This window comes from Bombina bombina, chromosome 5 (genome assembly GCF_027579735.1).
Source record: "Bombina bombina isolate aBomBom1 chromosome 5, aBomBom1.pri, whole genome shotgun sequence".
Classification (NCBI taxonomy): Eukaryota; Metazoa; Chordata; class Amphibia; order Anura; family Bombinatoridae; genus Bombina; species Bombina bombina.
The window spans coordinates 676,488,052-676,504,170 of NC_069503.1; the positions used below are offsets into that span (position 1 = coordinate 676,488,052).

The window sequence follows — 16,119 nt, forward strand, 5'->3', positions numbered from 1 at the left end:
CCTTCAAAATGGAGACTATTCGTTCTATTCTCCCTCTAGTTCTGGAGGTTCAATTTATGATCACCATAGACCTGAAGGACTCGTATCTTCATGTGCCTATCCACAGGGAACATTTCAAATTCCTGAGGTTTGCCTTTTTGAATCAACATTTCCAATTTGTAGCCTTTCCTTTCGGCCTCGCCACTGCTCCTCAAATCTTTTACAAAGGTTCTAGGGGCTCTTTTGGCTGTGGCCAAAACTCTAGGGATTGCGGTGTCTCCTTCCCTGGATGATATCTTGGTTCAGGCGCCATCTTTTAAGTTAGCAAGATCCCATACAGATTCTCGGTTATCAATTCTCCACTCTCATGGGTGGAAGGTGAATCTAGGGAACAGTTCCTTAACATGACTTCGGTGGCATATATCAACCACCAAGAAGGATAATCAAAGAGATAAAAAGTGTATTTATATAACTGTGTTGGTTATGCAAAACTAGGGAATGGGTTATATAAAGTTAGTTTCCTTCTAAATGTGTTACTGCCCATTATACCAGATCAGTTGCTACTTCATAGGCCTTTAGGCAGTTTTTTGGTCTTCCTTGCATATTTTTCTAATTTCTAAAATGTGTATGTTTTCTGAAGCAGCTTTTTTGTAGGTCCTTCAGGCAGCTGTTTCTGGGCATTTATGATTTTTATTATTATTATTATTGTATATCTTTTTTCTGCATGACAAACTTAAAACCTTATCATCCAATATTTTTGGAATTGTATAAATCTAATCCTGTCCAGATTACTCGTGCACTCCTCATATTGGGTATTAGTTTGCAGAAGTAATGGATTGTGGACTCTCACCACCTTTATGAAAAAATATATAATTCATGCTTATCTGGTAAATTCATTTCTTTGATGGTGGTGTGAGTCCTCAATGTTTTTTTCTGCCGGCAGTTTGAGTATGAACCTTCTTTTTTTCCTGTTCCTTTTTATTGATTGTTTCTTTTTCCTACCTTCTTCTTTTCTAGCTTTTCTATACGTAAGACTATTTTCCAGTAAGATGTAAGAGGTTCTAAGGGCTCTGGGAATTTTTGCATCTTTGCCCACTCTTAGTGGCCAGGAGTATAATTCCCAGGATTAATTGATCATGGACTCTTACCAACATGAAAGAAATTAGTTTATCAGGTAAACATAAATTATATTTTTTTCTGGAATCATTCCACACAATGTAATACAGAACGACAGTCTATTGAATTATTTATATTTTAGAATAAAATATCTGCTTTCGCTTTAATTGTGCTAAACGTTTTAAATTGTAGACTTGTCAGTATTGTGAAATGAAGTGTACTTATGAACTGCTATATTTCATAATACTGACAAAATTTCCTACTCAGCACAATTCTGCCTTAAATTGCAGTAAAACGTTTGTTTCAAAGGATTGAGTTGTGATAGCTGCAGCAATCATGTAAGTCGCTTTTTTTACCAATGAAAATGATGAAAATAAATGCCATAAATAAAGTAATCACAGATTTCTGATTTATTTTATCTTGTCGCCTAAATCTAGATTTATTCAAAGAAATCTGGGGAAAATCTTGTTTATGCATTTATTGTAAATTCTAAGCGCCCCACCTCCTTAGGTAATATTAGCCTTGTCATCTTTCACAGAAATTGGAAGCATTTGTCCGTGTCACTCTCACAGGGACAAACCTTCCCATTATAAACATCCCAAGATGGAACACTTTGTTATGACTGGTCAAGTAAGAAAGGTTATCTAGAGATACTGCTTCAGAAAGGGTTAAAAGTCAGGTATTTAAACATAGGAAGGTTCTCTACACATCTCAAGGGAGACGGCACCTAATTGTGCCTCTGGTCCTTAGTGCATGTACAATATGTTCGTATTAAAGTGACATTGTATACTAGATTTTTCTTTGCATAAATGTTTTGTAGATGATCCATTTATATAGCCCATAAATATATAGTTTTGATTATTTTTAAATAACATTGTGCTGATTTTCAGACTCCTAACCAAGCCCCAACATTTTAGAAGTAGACTGTTGTCTACCTACTCCAGCTTGCTCCTGTTTGTGTAAAGGTTCTTTTCATATATAGGGGAGGGGGGTGACTGCTCTTTTTGCTTTCCAATTTATTTCAGTGGTTGTCCCTGGCTAACCTTTTCATCAGTGCTAAACTGGGAGCTTCTAAGTAAGTTTTTAAAAGGTTTTATGCTGGATTTTTAGTTCGGTATCTGTGCATATTATTCTTTATAGTATTGTCTATCACATGCAGTTATAGGAAAATTAGTGTATACTGTCACTTTAAGGATGAAGTACACTTCCTGAGTAAAGGGATGCAGAGTTACAAGTTGTCAGCTTTAATAAATATAAAGCTGCTGTATATATGTGAGTGTGTTTTGATTGGTAATAACATATTTATTTCATTCACATATTAAGGATTCAAATAAAAAATGTTTTAAAAAATGGACAATTAGGGGGAAATCAACACAGTCTTCTGATTTAAGGAATGTGTGGGGGTTATTTTCAAAATTCTTTGTCTCAAATACTGTTTTAAACTGATGATGTAAGCTTTCTTCTACATAAAATCTAGTATAACATTTGAGTGTTCCTATAAACATTATAGAAATCACTTGCCAGAGCAAGCGATTCCCCCGCCCGCAGGTCGTCTATTCTTACGTCAGCACTGAAGAATCCGGCTTCCTCCAATCACGGCTCCACTCCCAGAGCAAACATTGCCTGAGGCCACTCTGTGATTGTATACGATTTATATCATTGTTTATTTAAATGAATTGTACCCATGAAATATGTTGGTGCTTCATAAAGAAAGTATTATAAAAATAATAGTAGATTTTTTTTCTGACAAATTACTTTTCCCCCCTTCCCTGTATCACATGACAACCATCAGTCAATCGCAGATGCATATACTTAAATGCTGGTGCCTCAGATAATGTGCATATAAAAAATACTGTGCATTTTGGAATGTTGTTTTAAAATGATGACTTTAGTGTACCCTTGACATTGATAATGGGAAATCGAATAATTACTGAGCAACATAACTTAAAGGGACACTTAGGTTTTTTTACTTTTTAATGATTCAGATACCGCATGTCATTTTAAACAACTTTCCAATATACTTCCATTAACAAAAATGTGCACAATCTTTTATATTTACACTTTTTTGAGTCAACAGCTCCTACCGAGCAGGTGCAAGAACTCAGGCTATACGTATATGCATTTGTGATTGGCTGATTGCTATCACATGGTACAGGGGGAGTGGAAATATACATAACTTTGAAATGTGTTAAAGAATCTACTACTCATTTGAAATTCAGAGTAAATGCTATTGTAATTGTCTTGTTATCTTGCATTTGTTGATTATGCAAATCTGCTGTGTTTACTGGTCCTTTAAAGGGACACTCAACCCTAGAATTGTGTTGTTTAAAAAGATAGATAATCCCTTTATTACCTATTCTCCAGTTTTGCCAACGCAGTTATAATAATACACTTTTTTCTTTCCTTAGATATGGTGAGTCCACAGCTTCATCAATTACTGTTGGATATATCTCTCCTGGCCAGCAGGAGGAGGCAAAGAGCACCACAGCAAAGCTGTTAAGTATCACTTCCCTTCCCACAGCCCCCAGTCATTCTCTTTGCCTTCGGTGCAAGGAGGAGGTAAAGTTTTGGTGTCTAAAGAAGATTGGATTTATTTCACTTCAATCAATATGCCAGAGTAGGTTTGCTCTGATCTTTCCTCTCAAGATTGGGTCTAGCCGTATTCCACATTTGCCTCTTCAGTAGGGCAGTGGTGGCTTTTAAGCAGTTAGGAACTTGTGAAGTGGGCTTCGCTGTATTTTCCTAACATGTTGCTGCCCTGGTATAGAAAGCCAGAGTAGGTTTACTCTGTTCTTTCTGTTTTCAACAGGTCTCTGTAAGGAGTGGCATCCTTCCATACCATGTGAGCTGTCCTCCTGCCGGACAGCTAGATGTGCAGATAAGTGCCTTTTGTCTTCTGGGGCTAGGAGGCTGGTACTAAAGGGGTCAAGGATCCTATAATTGATATGAGACTTAAGTGTTAATCTCCTTCAAGAGAGGAAGGAGTTAACGCTCATTGAGGGCTAAGTCTTAACTTTAGTCTTAAACCTAGCACTCCGTTTATGGTTATTTAGAGGTTAATCCCCAATTTCATTACTACTCACTATGTTGGCGGTATGGTATGTTGGTGGTATGGTTAATTTTTATGTAAGTATGAATGGCAAATATGGCAGAATTTTTTGTTTTCACTTCTAAGTGTACTTTATGAGGGTTTTTAGGGAGCCTCAGACTAATACAAATGTTGCATTGTTAGGACATCTGAAACGAACTGTCTCAGCTATTCGGGTCTGAGAGGGATCAGTACGGATGAGTGAAATGATTCCTGTCCTTTTCACATAAGCGCATGTCAGCGCTTCGTTATTAGGCACTGTTCTCTCACAGCGGTTGTACCTTTTTTTCACTTTCCGCTCTAAGTCTTGAGCGGTTGTGTCTTCTAATTTGGGCTGTTTGATTTATTGCTGTTTGTTATTTGTGTGAGTGTATTTCAGACGCCATTTTAACTCTGCCTTTTTTTCTGAAACTAGATCAGAGTGGCGCCATTTTCAGCAGCTTGCTGATTTCTGGTCACGTGTCACCGCTTCTTCTCTGTCTGAGAAACTGAGTGGTGTTTATGGCTGTTGCCCCTTAATTTCGTGACCGAGTGTATGTTTCTCCATGAAGGTCTGGAGAATAATCAGCGTGCATTTAAGATGAACTATATGTCAGTCAAGCCCTTCAGATACTATTGCTTTTCATATCATTAAACCATTCTTAAAGTAACAGTACTTATATTAATTGGAGCCCTTAAAGTGACAGCGCAAAAGCTCTTATTATATCCTATGGGCATTTTTTCTCATATTTGTAACATGTGTTTGTTTCTATATTTTCTATTTAGATTTTTAAGGGTTTCATTTAGTTCTAGAACATATGTCTGCTCTGCCTTGATTTATAAAAGTTCCACTGCCGGTGGTATAGTGGACATTCCTTCCTTATTGATTTATAAAATATTTAATTGAATATTTTTATTTTAAAGGAAAATTCTTTCTTTTCTTTCTTTCTTCATTTTTTTTTTTTTTTTAAACCTCATGTCCCTCAGGATGATGCTGTTCAGGCAATGCCACAGCATTCTCCTTGGGTGTCCCAAGTCTTCATGGAGTCACATGCAGTGCCCTGCGGGTCCTCTCAATCTCCTGGAGGAGTGTATTTGCCTGCAGATTTTACGGCTCAGGTATTCTCTGCAGTATCTGTAGCTTTATTTGCTTTTCCTTTCCCACAGAGGAAACGCAAGAGGACATTTAAAGATTCGGATAGTGAGGTTTCTGCTCCCCTTTCTGCTACACAGGTTACTCTCTCTCCTAAGTTTGGTGAGGAGGATTCGCCGTTAGTTTCTAAGGGTGAAATCTCAGATTCGGACAGTATAATTCCTTCATCTGATGTTGAAGTAGTCTATTTCAGATGTATGCTTGCACACCTTGTGTACTGTTAAAGGAGGTTTTAGCTACTTGGACGACATCTATACTCCTGTCTTTGTCAACCCTTGGAAGTTTTGTAAACTTTATCATTTCTATGATGTTCCTTCCTATGAGGAAGTGTTTTTCTAACGTGCCTTGGATAATTTCACTGGGAAAAGGAAAGGGATACCTTTCTCCCTGTCTCCCGTCTTTTAAAGGACTTTCCTGATGCTGTCTCCTTTAAAATGCACAATGCCTTGAATAGAAGGGAACTTTCTATTATGGCTCAAAGAACTTCGATCCCTATAGTGATAATTACTCCTTTACGGATCCATGGATAAGAAGCTGGAGGTTGTCTTATTAGACTTGCGGTGCAAGCCCACTGGGCATTGTGGCTGAAATCTTGGTCAGCTGAGAAGCCTACCTGTGGCTTAGTGGTACAGCCTAGGCTTTATAGTTGTGCTGTTGCAGGTTAAATATTTTATGTTCCTCCATAGCCACGCTTATGGCTTTGCCTTTCAAGTATAAGACCTTGTTTGGACTTGGTCTGGCAGAATTATCCTCTGACTTTACGGGTGATAAAAGGGTTTTTCTACCACACGTCAAGAGAGTAAGACTAAAGGATAGTTTTCCTTTTCCTTTCTGCAGGGTCAGTCATGACTTTGGAGTCCAATCTAAGATTTCCTCCCAGGGGCAGATTTCGCCTTCTAGAGTATCTGCAATCCAGGTATGATAAGGACATTCCTTGAACTGGGTTCAGGACCTTCATCTCTGGGAATGATAGTTTCAATCCCAGTCTGGGAATGAAGGTATTTACCTCAAGTTTCTCTGGTTCTGACCTTCAAAGTAGTATCCATTATCCTTGGGTTCAAGAGGACCTGTTCATTACAAGCATAGATCTGAAGAATGTGTATTTATTGTTCCCATGATTCAGGATCTTTTCAAGTCATCCTAGAAAGACTTTTAGGTCTTGGGGTATTGCAAGGGTGCTTTCCTGGACAATATATGGTTCAGGTGTCATCCTTCTTTCGAGCAAACTCTCTTTCAAGAGATCTTGTCTTATCTTCATTCCCATGGATGGAAAATGAATCTGAGAAGAGTTCCCTTGTTCCATCTTCATGGGACCTTAATAGATTCTCTATCTAGAAGTTTTCTAACAGAGGTCAGATAATAAAGGATTTATTCCTTTTTCTCTCTCTGCAGTCTACTTTCCGGCAAACAGTGCACTCTAGTGTTCTGATAGAAAGCTTAGCCATCTTGTAACCAGCAGGTTGGGAGTTTGGATCTAGCTGCAGTTGATTTTTCTTTCCTTTTTCAGTGACCCTATGTATGGAAGGAATTGGTCTGATGGTTCTACGGACATCATTCCCTTTTGCTGTTTTCCATAATATGGAGGCCATTCGGATCTGTCTCAGAGGATAGATCTAGGTCAGTCGACAAGAGACTCTCTCCCGTAGTGGTTTTTCAGGAGTATCTGTCTCAGGGCACGTGCTTCTGGAGACATTCCTGGGTGGCTTGACCTCAGTCGTCCTTAGCTTGGTTCCAGTTGGACAATATCACCTCAATGGCTTACATCAACTACCAGGGAGGAACTCAGAGTTTCTTAGCCATGTAGGAGGTGGCTTGGATTGTTCAGTGGGCGGCAGCTCACAATTGCTCTATGTCATCCTCTTTCCAGGGGTGGTCAGTTGTGAAGCGGATTTCTGAACAGACAGATATTTCATCCCGGGGAGTGGGCTCTTCTTCCGGATGTGTTCTCCAGGTAAACCCTCAAATTGGGGTTTCTGGAGTTGACTTCTGAGGTCATTTCGGCAGAACGCCAAGCTTCCAAGGTTTGATTCATGGTCAAGTGATTCTCAGACCGCCCTGATAGATGTTGTGGTGGTTTTTCTTGGGATTTCAGTCCTGCTTACCTTTTTCCTCTGTTTATTCTCCTTCCACGAGTCATTGCTCGTATCAAACAGGAGAGAACGTTGGTGATTCTATTAGCCCCTGCGTGGCCTTGCAGGCTCTGGTATGCAGACTTAGTGGACAAGTCATCTCTCCCATCTTGGAGACTGTCCATGAAAAAGGACCTTCTGATTCAGGGTCCATTCCTTCATCCAAATCTTGTTTCTCTGAAGCTGACTACTTGGAGATTGAACGCTTCGTTTTGTCTAAGCGTGTTTTTTTCTGAGTCGGTAATTGAGACCATGATTCATGCTTGCATGCCAGATTCTAGGAAGATTTACTATAAGATATGACATGAATATCTTTATTGCTGTGAATCCAAGGGTTACTCTTAGAGTAGGGTCAGGATTTCTAGAATTTGTCTTTTCTCCAGGAAGGTCTGGAGAAGGGTTGTCAGTCAGTACCCTGAATTGTCAGATTTCGGCATTTTCTTTTTTGCTACATAAGCGTCTGGCGGTCGTGCCAGATGTGCAATCTTTTTGTCAGGTCCTGGTCAGAATCAGGTCTGTGTTTAAGTCTGTTGCTCCTCCTTGGAGCCTGTTCTTAAAGTTTTGCAGCAGGCTCCGTTTGAGCCATTGCATTCGATAGATATTATGTTGTTATCTTGGAATTTTTTGTTTTATTATTGCTATCAATTCTGCTCTGAGAGCATCGGAACTCTCAGCTTTTCAGTGTGTTTCTCCTTATCTTATCTTTCATGCCGATAAGGCGGTTACTTGTACTTGGGTTCCTTCCTAAAGTGGCTTCGGACAGAATTATAAACAGGAGATTGTTGTTCCTTCTCTATGTCCTAGTCCTTCTCATAAAGAACGTTTGTTGCACAAATTGATGTTACGCATGCTTTAAAAAAAAATTCAGGCGACTAAGGATTTTCGCCAGTCTTCTACCCTGTTTGTTGTTTCTCTGGGAAACGTAAAGGTCAGAAAGCTTCTGCTACTTCTCTTTTCTCTCTGGTTGAAAAGTATAATTTGTTTGCTTATGAGACTGCTTGACAGTAGCCTTCTGAGGGAATTACAGCTCATTCCACTAGGGCTCTCTCCTTTTCTTGGGCTTTCAAGAATGACATTTCTGTGGAACAGATTTGCAAGGCGGCAACCTGGTTCTCTTTGCATTCTATTTTCATATTTTGCAAATTGATACTTTTGCCTCGGTTGAGGTGTCTTTTGGGAGAAAGGTTATTCAAGCGGTGGTGCCTTCTGTTTAGGTCTGCCTGTCTTGTCCCTCCCTATTCATCTGTGTCCTCTAGCTTTGGTATTTATTCCCAACAGTAATTGATGGAGCCGTGGACTCGCCATATCATAGGAAAGAAAAGAAAAGTTATGCTTACCTGATAAATGTATTTCTTTCCGTATATGGTGAGTCCACGGCCTGCCCTTTATTTCAAGACAGTTATTCTTGTCTAAACCTCAGGCACCACTACACCTTGTGTTACTCCTTTTTTCTCCTTTTCCCTTTGGTCGAAAGACTGGGGGTTGTGGAAAGGGAAGTGATAATTAACAGCTTTGCTGTGGTGCTCTTTGCCTCCTCCTGCTGGCCAAAAGGGATATTCCCAACAGTAATTGATGAAGCCATGGACTCACCATATCTGTAAAGAAATAAAATTATCAGGTAAGCATAAATTTTATTTTTACCTCTGAGATTACCTTGTATCTAAGCCTCTGCAAATTGTCCCCTTATTTCAGTTCTTTTGACAGGCTTGCATTTTAGCCAATCAGTGCTTACTCCCTAGGTAACTTCACCTGCTTGAGCTCAATGTTATGTATACGACACAGATGAACTAGCGCCCTCTAGTGGTGAAAAACTGTTGAAATGCATTCACATAAGAAGCGGCCTTCAAGGTCTAAGAAATTAGCATATGAGCCTACCTAGGTTTAGCTTTCAACTAAGAATACCAAGAGAACAAAGCAAAAATAGTGATAAAAGTAAATTGGAAAGTTGTTTAAAATGACATGCCCTATTTGAATCATGTTTTTTTGGACTTGACTGTCCCTTTAATTTATTCAGAGTTATTACCATGTAGTATTTTAAGGTGAATTTTAGAGACAAATATTGTCATGCTCCAAATGAGTTTATTTTACATGAAAAACCGAATACAAAATGCTATTGTGTTTGATAAAATATGGAATGGAAATATGGGTAGTGATAATGCTGTTATTTTTTTTTGGGTAGTTGATTCATGGAATACACTTTTATTAGAGGTGGTAAAGACCAACACTGTGGGGGACTTAAAGAATGCCTGGGATAACCATAAGTTATCCTACAAACTACTTGAGCTTATGCTGTATAGGAAATATCGGCATACAAATTGGGCCTATTGTGCTTATCTGCAGTGAATATCTATGTTTCTATGTAGTGTTTAGAGGATTTGTGCTCTTTTTTTAGGTCACATTTTACTGATTGCATTTAAAGGATGAGCAAATGCAGCAGAAGAGCATAATCAGCAAATTATTAAAAGACAATGCAATAGCACTGTAATTTCAATGAGCAAGATTTTTTTTCTGATAAATCTGAAATTTCTTCCATTTGCTGCCCCCTGCTTTACGCGACAACTATTAGCCAATCACAGACTCATATATGACTATGAACTCTTGCACATGCTCAGTAGGAGCTGGTGCCTCAGAAACTGTGCATATAAAAAGTCTGTGCACAATTTGATAAGATAAGTAAATTGGAAAGTTGTTTAGCATTGCATGCTCTATCTGAATCATTAAAGTAAAATGTTGACTTAGTGTCCTTTTAATTGCTATGAAAAGAGGGAAAAATTAAAGAAATGAAAGGGATGGATGGCTTGTAGTTTCTTCTCTGCAGACTGGAAATGTGTGACATAATTGCTAAGTCATATCCAAATGTTCCTTTTAGTGTATTTATCAGTTAGAATAATTATCATTACTAAAGCTAGTATTGCAGCACACACGTTTATTTTACATTCTCGTATAGTGTATTGTTTATTTTTCCTCTTCTAATAATTAACAATATACATTTATTTCAGACTCTACTGCAGGAAATGGAGTCCTTACAAAAGCCACTGTCCCTATATATGCAACTGGAGTCCTTACATGCTATAATCAGGTAAATTATTGTAACTACAGCTTACATACTAACCTGTCATATAGTGTACAGTTAAATTGTATGTATACAAAAGTCCCTAAATAATAGGGTTTTTTTAAATTAAAATAAATTAATTAAATATCCATTTATTTTGTTGTTAAGGCATGAAATCAAATATTACATTTCCATTTTTATAATACTCTTTAATTTAATTTTAAAAACCTGCATTTTTAGCCTTATAATATTTTAAAAATGAATAATTAAAATGTTGTTTTATTAGATGTTTATAAAGAGTCTACCTTATTAAAGTGTAGTTTTAATGAATGAAGATTTAATGTTGTTTGCAAACATCTAACAAATGTGACATTTTAGACCTATTTACATAGGATTATTGCTGAACTTTTTTCACATCATTTTAAGTCTTTTAATTTATTTTTCAGAAATAAATCTTTCTTTAGGGTTCCACATACAGTATGCAAAGCTGATTTTAATAAATGGTTTTTAGTCTCATATCAAGGTCCTAAAAACATTTTTCTGAGCCCTTCCTGAATTCGTTTTTGTAGCATCAAGATAATTTGTAAGTTTTTTTGAAACTGAAAAGTTTTGACACAAGGATTAAATAAATTGTGTGTCTATTTTAATAGACTGAAACTGTAAATGTACAGCAATCTGGTTGAAGGCCAAATACTTAGATTTAGTTACTATAACTTAGCTACCTATTCCTCGTGTGATTGGCTCTCCTATGTGTATTGGTATTTCCTTAACAAAGGATATCTGAAGAATGAAGCAAAATAAATAATAGAAGTAAATTAGAATGTTGCTTAAAATTGTATTCTCTATCTGAATCATAAAAGACATAGTTTGGGTTTCATGCCCCTTTAAGTTAAAAAGAAAAATGTTGTGAGCAATAAATAAGAGGTTACAACCTTGTTTTGGGTGCTATCACAATAGAACGCAAGCAAATTCTTTTAAAGTGACTTTTGATAAAATTCCTCTCTCTTCTTTATCTTAGGAAGAAGACCGTAAACTGTTAGTTGGATTTTTAGAGGATGTAATGACCATGCTCTCATTGTCTCATGCACCTTTGGACAGTCTTAAGGCCTCCTTTGTAGAGCTGGGGTAAGCAAACCAGTGAAATATATTGCTAACCCGCTTATCATGAAAACTGTTCTTCAGTTTGATTTGTAATAATCCCTGAGAGCTCCGCTGTACATACTGTTATGGTAATTGATGCTGTTGTGTGAGACATTTAAATGTTGTGCTCTGTTGTGTGAGTATTCATGACTTGAAAGCTAAGGCAACAGGAAAAGTACTAAAGGAACATTCTAGTGTAGAAATAAAAATCTTTCTATATGTGTTTAACGCCTACCAAAAGGGTTTAACAAGTAGTCATAGTTGTCCTCCTGGAATACCCCACCAATGATTGGGGCATATGCATTTATGCTTGCTCCTGATTGGCTCACCAGCTGTGTAGTCATCAGAAGTGACTAGGGTTGCCAACTCTCCCTTTTTTTCAGAGATCTCTCTTATTTTCCCAAACTTGTTTACAGTCTCCCAGGCTACCATGTTTATCTACTCTTAGAACAGTTTCTCCCTTATGTTTTACACCATTCTGCATTTCAGACATTTAACATTGTACTCTTGCACTCTTATTTAGTCAGTCATTTTGATTTATCTGACAGTTTAATGTCTTTGCCCCCTCTGTACTGTAAATGAGAAATAGAAAACACAGGTTTGCAGAAAATTGTTGAATGAATTAAAGGGACACTGAACCCAATTTTTTTTCTATTGTGATTCAGATAGAGCATGCAATTTTAAGCAAATTTCTAATTTACTCCTATTATCAAATTTTCTTCATTCTCTTGGTATCTTTATTTGAAAAGCAAGAATGTAAGTTTAGATGCCGGCCCATTTTTGGTGAACACACTGTGGTGTTCTTGCTGATTGGTGGGTAAATTCATCTACCAATAAACAAGTGCTTTCCATGGTTCTGAACCCAACCATAGAGAAAGCCAGAGAACGAAGAAAAATTGATAATAGGAGTAAATTAGAAAGTTGTTTAAAATTGCAAGCTGTATCTGAATCACAAAAGAAAAATTTTGGGTTCAGTGTCCCTTTAAGCTATACTGAGTGAATGAAGATTTGTAGGAATAATTTAATTCTACCGAACTCTAAATACCAAATTGTAAAATAAAGGCGTTTTTTTAGTTTTTTTTTTTTTTTTTATTAACTACTGTATAGTTTGTCCGTTTACTATGTGGCAACCCTAGGAGTCACACTGGAATACAACTATGACTATGTAGTTACAAACGCCTAGATTTGGAGTTTTGCGTTAGAAGGGGTGCGTTAGCTACGCGTGCTTTTTTCTGGCCGCACCTTTTAAATACCGCTGGTATTTAGAGTTCACAGAATGGCTGCGTTAGGCTCCAAAAAAGGAGCGTAGAGCATAATTTACCACCACTGCAACTCTCAATACCAGCGGTGCTTACGGACGCGGCCAGCTTCAAAAACGTGCTCGTGCACGATTCCCCCATAGGAAACAATGGGACAGTTTGAGCTGAAAAAAAACCTAACACCTGCAAAAAAGCAGCGTTCAGCTCCTAACGCAGCCCCGTTGTTTCCTATGGGTAAACACTTCCTAAGTCTGCACCTAACACCCTAACATGTACCCCGAGTCTAAACACCCCTAACCTTACACTTATTAACCCCTAATCTGCTGCCCCCGCTATCGCTGCCCCCTGCATATTATTATTAACCCCTAATCTGCTGCTCCGTACACCGCCGCAACCTACGTTATAGCTATGTACCCTTAATCTGCTGCCCCTAACCCCCGCCGACCCCTATATTATATTTATTAACCCCTAATCTGCCGCCCCCAACGTCGCCGCCACCTACCTACAATTATTAACCCCTAATCTGCCGACCGGACCTCACCGCTACTATAATAAATGTATTAACCCCTAATCCGCCTCACTCCCGCCTCAAAAACCCTATAATAAATAGTATTAACCCCTAATCTGCCCTCCCTAACATCACCGACACCTAACTTCAAGTATTAACCCCTAATCTGCCGACCGGACCTCGCCGCTACTCTAATAAATGTATTAACCCCTAAAGCTAAGTCTAACCCTAACACCCCCCTAAGTTAAATATAATTTTAATCTAACGAAATAAATTAACTCTTATTAACTAAAGTATTCCTATTTAAACCTAAATACTTACCTGTAAAATAAACCCTAATATAGCTACTATATAAATTTTAATTATATTGTAGCTATTTTAGGATTAATATTTATTTTACAGGCAACTTTGTATTTATTTTAACCAGGTACAATAGCTATTAAATAGTTATTTAATAGCTACCTATTTAAAATAATTACAAAATTACCTGTAAAATAAATCCTAACCTAAGTTACAATTAAACCTAACACTACACTATCAATAAATTACTTAAATAAAATACCTACAATTATCTACAATTAAACCTAACACTACACTATCAATAAATTAATTAAATACAATACCTACAAATAAATATAATTAAATAAACTAACTAAAGTACAAAAAATAAAAAAGAACTAAGTTACAAAAAATAAAAAAATATTTACAAACATTAGAAAAATATTACAACAATTTTAAACTAATTACACCTACTCTAAGCCCCCTAATAAAATAACAAAGCCCCCCAAAATAAAAAAATGCCCTACCCTATTCTAAAATTAAAATAGAAAAGCTCTTTTACCTTACCAGCCCTTAAAAGGGCCATTTGCGGGGCATGCCCCAAAAAATTCAGCTCTTTTGCCTGTAAAAAAACAAACATACAATACCCCCCCAACATTACAACCCACCACCCACATACCCCTAATCTAACCCAAACCCCCCTTAAATAAACCTAACACTAAGCCCCTGAAGATCTCCCTACCTTGTCTTCACCACACCGGGTCCCGATCGGTCCAGAAGAGCCTCCGAAATCTTCATCCAAGCCCAAGCGGGGGCTGAAGAGTAACGTCCATCCTCCGGCTGAAGTCTTGATCCAAGCGGCAAATGAAGAAGTCCATCTTCGGGCAGAAATCTTCATCCTATCCGGGCAGAAGATGACATCCGGACCGGCAAACATCTTCATCCAGGCGGCATCTTCTATGTTGTTCCATCCGATGACGAGCTGATCTTGAAGACCTCTGGCGCGGATCCATCCTCTTCGTTCGACGTCCAACTGAAGAATGAAGGTTCCTTTAAGGGACGTCATCCAAGATGGCTTCCCTCGAATTCCGATTGGCTGATAGGATTCTATCAGCCAATTGGAATTAAGGTAGGAAAATTCTGATTGGCTGATGGAATCAGCCAATCAGATTCAAGTTTAATCCGATTGGCTGATTGGATCAGCCAATCAGATTAAGCTTGCATTCTATTGGCTGTTCCGATCAGCCAATAGAATGCGAGCTCAATCTGATTGACTGATCCAAACAGCCAATCAGATTGAACTTGAATCTGATTGGCTGATTCCATCAGCCAATCAGAATTTTCCTACCTTAATTCCGATTGGCTGATAGAATCCTATCAGCCAATTGGAATTCGAGGGACACCATCTTGGATGACGTCCCTTAAAGGAACCTTCATTCTTCAGTTGGACGTCGAACGAAGAGGATGGATCCGCGCCGGAGGTCTTCAAGATCAGCCGCTCGTCATCGGATGGAACAACATAGAAGATGCCGCCTGGATGAAGATGTTTGCCGGTCCGGATGTCCTCTTCTGCCCGGATAGGATGAAGATTTCTGCCCGAAGATGGACTTCTTCATTTGCCGCTTGGATCAAGACTTCAGCCGGAGGATGGACGTTACTCTTCAGCCCCCGCTTGGGCTTGGATGAAGATTTCGGAGGCTCTTCTGGACCGATCGGGACCCGGTGTGGTGAAGACAAGGTAGGGAGATCTTCAGGGGCTTAGTGTTAGGTTTATTTAAGGGGGGTTTGGGTTAGATTAGGGGTATGTGGGTGGTGGGTTGTAATGTTGGGGGGGGTATTGTATGGTTTTTTTTACAGGCAAAAGAGCTGAATTCTTTGGGGCATGCCCCGCAAATGGCCCTTTTAAGGGCTGGTAAGGTAAAAGAGCTTTTCTATTTTAATTTTAGAATAGGGTAGGGCATTTTTTTATTTTGGGGGCTTTGTTATTTTATTAGGGGGCTTAGAGTAGGTGTAATTAGTTTAAAATTGTTGTAATATTTTTCTAATGTTTGTAAATATTTTTTATTATGTTTTGTAACTTAGTTCTTTTTTATTTTTTGTACTTTAGTTAGTTTATTTAATTGTATTTATTTGTAGGTATTGTATTTAATTAATTTATTGATAGTGTAGTGTTAGGTTTAATTGTAGATAATTGTAGGTATTTTATTTAAGTAATTTATTGATAGTGTAGTGTTAGGTTTAATTGTAACTTAGGTTAGGATTTATTTTACAGGTAATTTTGTAATTATTTTAACTAGGTAGCTATTAAATAGTTATTAACTATTTAATAGCTATTGTACCTGGTTAAAATAATTACAAAGTTGCCTGTAAAATAAATATTAATCCTAAAATAGCTACAATATAATTATTCGTTATATTGTAGCTATATTAGGGTTTA

General features: G+C 37.8%; 1 protein-coding gene across 8 annotated transcripts in view; it reads left to right on the plus strand.

The window, feature by feature from the left end:
• Nucleotides 1–16,119, plus strand: part of RELCH (RAB11 binding and LisH domain, coiled-coil and HEAT repeat containing) — a 388,739-nt gene that overhangs the window by 292,888 nt on the left and 79,732 nt on the right. For all 8 annotated transcript variants that reach the window (XM_053714624.1, XM_053714625.1, XM_053714627.1 and 5 more), the window contains 2 exons: nt 10,444–10,523; nt 11,515–11,621. In XM_053714624.1, the coding sequence (XP_053570599.1) occupies nt 10,444–10,523; nt 11,515–11,621 (187 nt within the window). The remainder of the gene's footprint in view (nt 1–10,443; nt 10,524–11,514; nt 11,622–16,119) is intronic.